Source organism: Carettochelys insculpta, chromosome 19 (assembly GCF_033958435.1).
Source record: "Carettochelys insculpta isolate YL-2023 chromosome 19, ASM3395843v1, whole genome shotgun sequence".
Lineage (NCBI taxonomy): Eukaryota > Metazoa > Chordata > Testudines > Carettochelyidae > Carettochelys > Carettochelys insculpta.
This window is the reverse complement of record NC_134155.1, coordinates 4,882,595-4,891,791: the sequence shown is the minus strand read 5'-3', so window position 1 is coordinate 4,891,791 and position 9,197 is coordinate 4,882,595. Positions and strand designations below refer to the sequence as shown.

At 50.1% G+C, this 9,197-nt stretch overlaps 1 protein-coding gene across 1 annotated transcript; it reads left to right on the top strand.

Moving 5' to 3' along the window:
- The first annotated feature begins 23 nt into the window (after positions 1–23).
- Positions 24–7,078, top strand: MRM3 (mitochondrial rRNA methyltransferase 3). Its single transcript, XM_075013340.1, has 4 exons — positions 24–335; positions 2,137–2,381; positions 2,952–3,119; positions 3,564–7,078. Exons 1-4 carry the CDS (start codon positions 52–54, stop codon positions 4,139–4,141), a joined length of 1,275 nt encoding a protein of 424 aa, XP_074869441.1. The 5' UTR covers positions 24–51; the 3' UTR covers positions 4,142–7,078.
- Positions 7,079–9,197: the final 2,119 nt, after the last annotated feature.

The window sequence follows — 9,197 nt, the reverse complement described above, 5'->3', positions numbered from 1 at the left end:
CGGGGACGCGGGGCTTGTGTGCTCGGCCGGATATCCGCCGAGGGTCACAAGATGGCGGCGCTCAGGTTGTTCACGCTGGGCCCTGTCGCCCCGCTACTTCGGGCCCAGCCGGCAGGAGCCGGGGCGGGCGCGGGGCGGCGCTGGGCGCGGGCGCTGAGGCGGAGCCCGGTCCGCGTGCTGCCCCCCTGTAAAGAGCAGAAAGCGGCGGCCCCGAGCGGGCGGCGCCCGGCGGAACCGAAGGGATCCCGGCCGGGGCCGGTCCCGGTCCCGCAGCAAAGCTCAGCCGGGCCGGGGCTGCGCTACGAGAAGGCCGCGCCGGGAGACAGGACACTGGGGTAAGGCGCTGCCCTTCCCCCACCGCCCCTTCGCGCGCCTGCCGGAGCTCCCCCCCTGGTTTCCCGGGCACCGTTACCATGGCAACAGTCAAGCAAAACATAAGATATAAACAGCCATCTTGCCCCTCCGCCCACACTTTTTGGCGCCTTTCCGCCCTGACACAGCGCAGCGCCAAGCCCGGCCCGCTGCCCTCCCCCGCACTGCTGTAGTGGTGGGCAGCACAGGCAGGGTGGCTATGAGGTGCTCAACACTAATGATATGAAGCGCCAGTCCGAGCTCTAGGACCAAATGAGTCTCTGTTTTCTGCTTGTAGTTTTTGTCAAACAAGTATTGTGCAAAAGTTGAGAAGAACGTCCGTGTTTCTTTCACTAGTCCATGCGCTATTCAGAGATCGTCGAGGACAGTGGTGCACATTATTTTATCAGCTGAACCAGAACAAGTCTCCTTTTTTAGTGCATACAACTGAGGCATTTACCTTTGTCTTCAGCTAGTTTATTTGTGTTGCCCCTACCAGTGGCACGTGCAAGCTCCATATTTGAATGCATTCCGGGATCTTGACAGGAAAGCATGTAGAAGTTCACTTTAACTTCACTCTGCACCTGTCCTTTTAATCTCTCTCTGCCTTGTTCCCCTCACCCTGCTTCCCTTCAGTTTTTTCCTTTAGCTTACCTACTCTCCATTTCCCAAAGTCATTGAACTAGTACAGCATTTGGTGTTTTCACATTGTTCGTTTTGCTTGCATTAAACCCTTCTTCTGCCCAGTATGCATCTTGTCCATTTAGGCTGGAAGCATTTCCAGGCACGAACTGTTCACGCAGGTGTTGTTGCAGCTTCTAACCCAATGGGGCTTGGGTCAGAGGCATTGCTGTTATAAACATGCCATGTGAAATAATGAACGAGAAAGTGGGATCGATGGTGATTTTTACAACCTCTTAGCAAGCCCTGATGGGAGGGGGAACAATTTTCAAAATTCAAGCTATCACTCATTGAACTACACCCAAGAAAATTTGAGGAGAGACTTTGTTAGACCATTTAAATCAAGGAGAATCTTGTTATACATGGTAAGAGCATAACAAAGCTTCTGTCATCTCATTAAGGAGGCACTAAGTTTGACTTGTGCTTTCCTGCCAGTGCACGAGTTTTCTTGCTTTTGTATTTTTCCATCTAACTATTAAGCCTTCAGCTAAAGCATTCAAAGAGTTTGCTAACCAACTACTTTGTGGTAAGTGTCTATTCAGAGTTCTATTTCTGTATCTGTTCATAAATCCTTTAAATAGGGGTTCTCAAAACTCTTTTGAATCATGTCCCACTTTTTAATTAGAAGTGGCCTCTCTTGAGAATGAGGATACTGCCACGTACTGTTATTAATAAGCTTGTTGAGGAGATACCAAACATTATTTCAAAATGCAAATCAAATGGTACTATATAAAAAAAACACTCCGTACCTGTGTTTGTGCTGCTGCTGTCAGTCACAGATTTGGGCTTGTATGGTACTGGAAAGCAGCTCAATGCAAGGCCCTCTAGTATGTTTGGCTCCTGCCCTCCCTTCTGCCTGAATGGATGCCTTATATTGAGCTTGCTCTAGAGATTAATAAGGGTCAGAATAATGGATCCTATACAATCACAGCACTAGCTGCAGCCACTTGAAAATAATTATGCATAGAGTCTTTGGACAGAAGGAATAATACGAATTCCAGGAAGGCTTTGAGTGTCCTCCACAACTTGCAAGTGTCATATTTCAAAGGAGACTGAAGATGTTATGAGCCTCCTAGCACTTGTAACCAGTCATCTTCTCTGTAGAAAAGTGGTGACCATTGCCAAGTCAAAGAAGTTTCGCGATCAGCATGGGAAGATTCTGCTGGAGGGTCAGAGACTTATCAAGGATGCCTTGGAGGCTGGAGCAGTGCCACAGACTCTTTTCTTCAGTACTGTGGGGCACCTGAAGGAGCTGCCTGAGGAAAAGCTGAATAAAGCCACTCTCATTAAGGTGAAGTTTGAAGACATTAAGAACTGGTCGGACCTCATAGCTCCTCAAGGGCTGATAGGTAAGTTAGCTTCAGAAACAGCAAATGAGTGCAGCTACCCATTATCCTTTATTAAAACAAACAGGGATAAGTATGATGTGACTGTCACTTCACTAGCCCATTCCTGTTACTCGGTGACATGGTTTCAGGTGGAATAGGCTAGAGGGAAGATTTTTCTGCTTTCACTCACTCTGACTTGATAAACCATCTTGAATTCCCTCTGCCGTTAGAGAGCAGCATCACGTTTCCATACACCTCCTCATAGCTCGGAAGATAAGTACAAGTCTTAACTCATGTCCTTGGTGGGGTTGGTGACACAGGTACTCTACTGTGGCCAGTGGAAAAGCAGCACTTAAGATGTTGGAGCTAATAATGCCCATTGGTGGGGTTTTTTTAAATGATACTTTGAGCCTTTGCTAGGGAGACAGTCTTAGGCAGACTCCAGCAGCACTGCTCCTCACCCTGTCTCCAGGAGGTAGTTTCACTACAATCAGGGGCTCATCAAAACAGATGCATCCCAGGAGCAGCGCTGTGTCCGAAAAGCAGGGGAGACCCATTTGCCAATAAGCCTCTTTTCTTTAATGTCCTCAGGGATCTTTTCCAGACCTGACCATGCCAAGATGACTTACCCAGCTCTCCAGTTGAGGAATTCGCTGCCCCTGGCCCTTATCTGTGACAATCTCCGTGATCCGGGAAACCTGGGGACGATACTCCGATCTGCAGCTGGAGCAGGCTGCAGCAAAGTGCTGCTAACCAAAGGTAGGTCCCTCCCACTGGAGAGCAAGAGTGTGAAGACTTCAGCTGTGGGAACAGGTCTGAGGAGAGGTTAATGAAAAGGGTGATGAGAAATTACTTGGTATGGATGGAAGCGAACGGCTTACGCGATGTTGGACGTTCTGTTGCTGCTCCTGTGGTACTGAACAAGCCTAGAACAAAAGGCAGAGTCATAAATACAGTGCTCCTGAGGATCTCTGCAAACCGAGAGACCCGAGGAGTGCTTAGGTTTCCAGTTTGTGCGTGGTGCTGACATATCAAACACACGTGTAACTCCCCCTGGCTGTTTTGGATGGTGGCTTGTTTCAGGGAGCTTTTAAGCAGCCTCCTTTGATGTGCTTTCTCACTGGGCATTGGGCGTTCAATGCAAACGCTTGTTGGCACCTTCGTTTCCTTTCGACCCCTTGCACCCCTTGTTCTCTATTACAGGCTGCGTGGATCCTTGGGAGCCCAAAGTGCTTCGTGCAGGCATGGGGGCTCACTTCCGCCTGCCCATCATTGCCAGTCTGGAATGGGAATCCATTTCTAACTATCTTCCTGAGAACACGCGGGTCTACGTGGCTGACAACCGCAACCCAAGAACACAGGACGAGAGGGAGGATCTGTCCGGAAAGGCCAGCAGCTATGGCTGGATTTCCAGACCTTACAACTTGAAGGCTCAGATGAGCAGAGAGGACTTAGATTTTGATTCTGAGAGTGAGGAGGAGGAGGGCCAGCAGAGAACAGATGAGGCCTGTCTCCGAGAGCTTGATGCTCAGTGTTACCATGAGAACTGGACACGGGCTCCAGCGGCAGTGGTGATTGGTGGGGAGACCCATGGTCTGAGCACGGAAGCCCTTCAGCTAGCAGATAGCACAGGGGGCAAGAGACTGATTATTCCAGTGGTGCCAGGTGTGGACAGTTTGAACTCAGCCATGGCAGCAAGCATCCTATTGTTTGAGGGGAGGAGACAACTTCAGTCAAGGGAGAAGCAAGAAAGCAAAAGGAAGATCCCTGCCTTGGGCTAAACTGTGCAGGAGCCCACTGCATAGAACCCACCACCTTTTCACAATGTTCCCATGCAGGCAGCTTGCAGAGGAGTCAATAATACAAGTTAGGCAGCTGCTATTTCCTTTATACTGAATAGCTGTTAAACCTGTCCCCAGGAGGTCCCAGTCCATGTTCAACTGTCAGTAACTCCACACTGCCCATCATCTGCACTCGCTGTCTCTTACCATTAGTGGGACACACACAGCTTTGAGGGTGCCCAAATTTTGGGTCCCCGGTGGCCACACTTACTTGCAGCTGCCCTCATCAAGGTATAGGCCTTAGAGTGAGCAGACCTTTGCCCCTCTTGCTGCTCTGACCAGTTTCCCAGGAGTGCCATAAGGAGGGTTAGCAAAGAGCTATTCTCAGGGGAAGTGATAATACAGTGATTCAGCTGAAATCCCTACCAAGCAAGCATAAATCCTCAAATCCATGCCATGTCCTCTCCTGTGGTGCCTTCCCATTCTTGGATTCTGACCCTTCTCCAGGAAGCTGTAGCTCATTTGCGCTCGTAGGTTGCAGTGACTTTTGTTACTGAGAGTAGTACAAAGAGCTGTGTATCATGGGTGTAGTTTCCAGATGTACTCTCAGAGGACTCTCCTATTGGAGTTGATGCACCACCACCCCCAAAAGAAAAGGCCCAGGGGAGTCTGTTGGCTCGGCACCACCCAATGTCCACACAGAGGTTATCGTAGTCATTGTAAGGAAGCAGTTGCTGGCCGTGCCGTATGGCTGGCTTGTCCATAATGCAGCAGTGTTCTTACTCTAAGTGGTGTTTTGTTTAGCTTTGCAATGGTGTGAGGAAGATAAGAGCCAATGCAGCAGGCCTGAAATGTAAGCAGCATTGTACAAGGGTTGGATATGGGATTCTCACAGGCAAAAAAAAACAAAAAACGCACAGCTGACTTGCATTTTTCAGCAGGGAAAACCTCTGCCTTGAAGTCTCAACAGCTGTCTGGAAAATCCCTTTGAAAGTAGTGGCACTGCTGCGCTGTAACCCTCCTGCTAAGGACACAAAGGGGATAATCTGTTACGGCAGGGGCCCCGCTGGCTGTGTGACTCTGGAGCTGCGCTGGGGAATGCAGCTCTCTCACCCCAGGCCTGTTTGTTCAAGGAGCCTTGTGCGTTAGTTAAACAATTCCTGTGTAATGGCTTTTGGCTCTTCCTGCTGCTCTGTTTTGGGCCAGGCCCTTCCAGGACCAACCAGCAAACTTTCCGTTGTATCTTTTAGAACTACCCCAGGGATGGAGGTCCTATTACAGCTGCTGTAGGAGAGGACCCCAGGCAGTGCTGTTTCTTTCCTTTTGCCATAATTGTGGGTCCAGGGTTACACAAAAAATGGAAGTGTCCCATCCACCAGCAGCATGACGGACAAACAAGAAAGGCCAGAGAAGTAGCACCTTGTAGAGATGCAGAGGCCTGACCTTGGAAACGGAACTACACCTCAAACGCCATAGACCAATCCTGTCCGTACGCCGTTGGTCTGTGGGAAATCTTGTTAGCCATGCACTTGCAGCATTCTGTTGTGACCTTTGTGCCCCACCCAGAGTTGGCAAAGGAAGTGGGAGGTGAACGTAGCTGCTGGTGGAGGGGCCAGGCAGCTATTCCAGTTCATGGCCTTCCTTAGTAACAGCAGTGGTTCTGTAAATGCCACCCTCGCAAGAGGCCAGGGACAAACTAGCAAGGGGTTAGCCTTCAAAGCAGACAGACATGGTGAATGTACTTTGTGTGATACGCTTTTCTGGCATGATGTTCTGCTCCTCATTTTTCCAATTCTTCCCTCAAATGTTTGTGGCAAGAGTTTAATCCTCAGCTTTAGCAGTGGGCTTGGTGTTAACCTTACCCAAGGTTAAGCCTTCTACCAGAAGGTGGCAGTGTTTGCCATGAATGCTGCTTGTGCAGGGGCGGAGGTGTTCCTGGGTGTGTCCAGGTGAGCCCAGATTGAAACGCTAAAGGAAAAGGAGATGAAAGGGGAGGTGAGGAAGGAAAAAACTGCAAAGTGAGCCATATTCTAGGGGAAATGCTGGGGGGGAGGGGAGAAGAGTAAATTTCCCCCTCCAGTAGACAGGCTCTGGGCTCAGCAGGCAACAGCTAAATATATATATATTCCGGAAGAACTCTGGCTCTTGGCCTCCCCTTACGCTGGGAGCCAGAGGCTGTGTGGTAGCAGGACAGGGTGCAGTGAATGTGGAAGTGGACGCTCCAAGCTCCATCACGTCCTGGCACGGAGAAGCAGCTGGAGCGAGTGGACAGGAAGCCCTTTGGGAATAACACCCCTTGGTGTCCGACACTAATTCCAGCTTTTTACAACGGTTTGTTTAGTTGACAACCCGCAGGGTATAGCACTAGCTGCTGCTAAGTGATCCCCTTCTGTCTTACTGCATATTCCCAGAGGCTGTCATGGTGGTACAATGGTCTAGTAGGGGCCCACCATTTCCTTTGGCTCCTGTATTCCCTTTTAGCCCAGAGCCATTGTGGCAGCTGGATGCTTAATAAATACATGGAGAAATAATGTGGTTGCTCCCTCGGCCATAGCCTAGAGTGACAGATCCAACATTTCCCTCCTTGGAACATTTAACACAGCCAAGTTCTCTTGTGCTAGTATCAACCTTGAAAGTGTATCAGCAGGAGAAGAGCTTCTTTTTCTGCCTCGGAGAAGAACCAGCTTAACACCTATGCTTCACTTCAGTCCTAGTGGAGTAGCTGTTGCAGTCATTTGAACATACACAATATTAAGTGTAAGTGGTGTAATGGCATGGACTCAGCCTTCCCCGTCTGATCTGACTTGTTTTTTCCTCTTTTGATAAGTACTGTTGATACTGGGCCATTTCCACCTTGCTGAATAGACCTTGTCAGCTCTGGCCCTCCCTCTTACTGGGACCCCACTCTATAAATACCTCTCTGAAACCACACCCCCACTCATGCATCTGATGAGGCAGGTCTTTGCCCACGAAAGCTTATGCGCCAAAATATCTGTTACTCTGTAAGGTGCCACAAGACTTCTTGTTGTTCTCAAACCTACAGTAGGGACTTTTTGCTTGGTCTCTTGCTCCTAACCTAAAGTCTATACCACGCGTCAGTGACCTTGCTGTAGCCAAGGGAAGAAAGTTGATCTTTTGAGCACTGTATGGTCGGAGTGCCAGCGATACTTTTTAAAGTCACTAATAGTCCTACTTACATCTTCATTCATAAATTCAGATGCAGAGTTTTACTGTTAGGTGGTGATTGGTTGTATTAGCTGCTCTTTTGTTCATCTACAGGCTTTGAGCAAGCTCCTGCATGCCTGGGGGAGGAGGGATGTGGCTGAGCTCCCCTCACATGCTGATGAAAATCTGCTTGTAAGCAGCTCTTGACACCCATGCTGGGGTTTGCTGACCCCAGTCTAGAATCAGACAGTGCTGCATAAAGCAATGATGTCCCATTTAAGCACCTTATGGCGATTCTCATCCCAAGTGCATGGACTTCACTCTCCCCTCAATGCACCAGAAATCCACGTGCACTAGATGGCAATGGGATCTGGAAACTGCTCCTGCTTAGGTGAGCCTCCTCTCAGCCACTTCCCTGGATAGGGCTTTGGTCAAAACTTCAGGTCTGCAGAATCTCTTCTGCATTACCCTCTCTCCCCTGGCAGATTGTATGTTAAGATTTTTACTGCAGATTCCACTAAAAATGGTATATTCTGAGAGTGGGGGTCTGTGAGCACTGGAGAAAAGTGCCTGATTGGTACCAACAAAGACAGCAATCTTTAAGCACCACTAGGGGCAGGCCTCCCCACCATGCTTTGGTGGCCATGTAGAGAGCTCCAGTGGGCAGGGTAGTTCAGTCACACCAGCAGGTTGGGAACAGGCTGCTGGCCCTTTCTGCTGCCTAATGCTGTGATCCCAGGGATGCAGCCTGGGCTCAATGAAGCCGACTGACTCATCTCAGTGGATGCTGACCATCCCATAGCAGAACAGCTTGCGGTCCCTTGCTCCTGAGCTGGACTCACCCTTGAAGGGCTCCATGTAGCTCTGTACAGCACCTAGTACAATGGACAGTACCACCTTGATCAGAACCCAGATGGGTGCTACCAACAACCAGTCTTGAGCCATCTAGTCCCTCTTCTGCTTAACTGTCTGCAGGGTGCATCTCCAATGCTGCTGCTTTTGAGTTATTCAGCACCCACTTAACGATTGCTAATAAAGGCTATGGCCTGGAACAGTCTAGATCGATTGGCTCAGACTCCTGTCTCTCTCACACCTGGCTGGTTTGCCCAGCTCCTTCCTTGGTAGGTGGATGTAACCAGAGCTAAAAGGGGTGGTTACAGCCTTGCCATAAGTGACAAATGGGCTGAAGGGGAAAGCATCAGCTGGCACACCCCCAGCCGTTCCACACCCACAAGCCACCACCTGGCTCCGCAATACCCCCCTCCCCACGGACGCATGTAGGCTTGCTAAAGGAAGTGCTCGCTGGTGGAGCTGAGGAAATGCCTACAGGGACTCTCCATCCAGCTTTCAGTACCTGATTTCTTACGAAAGGCAGCGAGGTCTGGGAAATTAAGCAGGGACCTGAGAGTCTGGGCAGCTGGCCTAGTTCTGCCCTACCATTTCCTTCCCTCGTTGTAAAGTGGGGACCATACTGTCTCCTTCGTGAGAGTGAGGATGTAGCAACTAACCACCACAAAATAACCCCTTCTGGGCAAGTGTTGTACGTGCACAGGAGCAAGGCCTCACTCCTCCAGACGGGACCATTTTATGAGCTGCCCAACACCCATTCTCCCTCTCCAGAGGCTGGGATGAGGCCAACACGCTACAAACGTTGGCCAAGTCAGTTCCCTTCCTAGCAAACAGGCCAACAACTGTGGCCTGCAGCTTGGAGGTGGCACGGGACTCAGTGCTGGAAAGGACCTGGGCCCTACCTGGATGGAAGGGGCTGTGGCAGCAAACAGCAGTGCTGGGCATTGTGTCCTGGTTACCACCTGTCTTCCACTGCTCTGCTGTTCGGCCCATGCACTGTGTTGACACACACTGGGGTGTGTATGGCTGTCTCTACATAGTC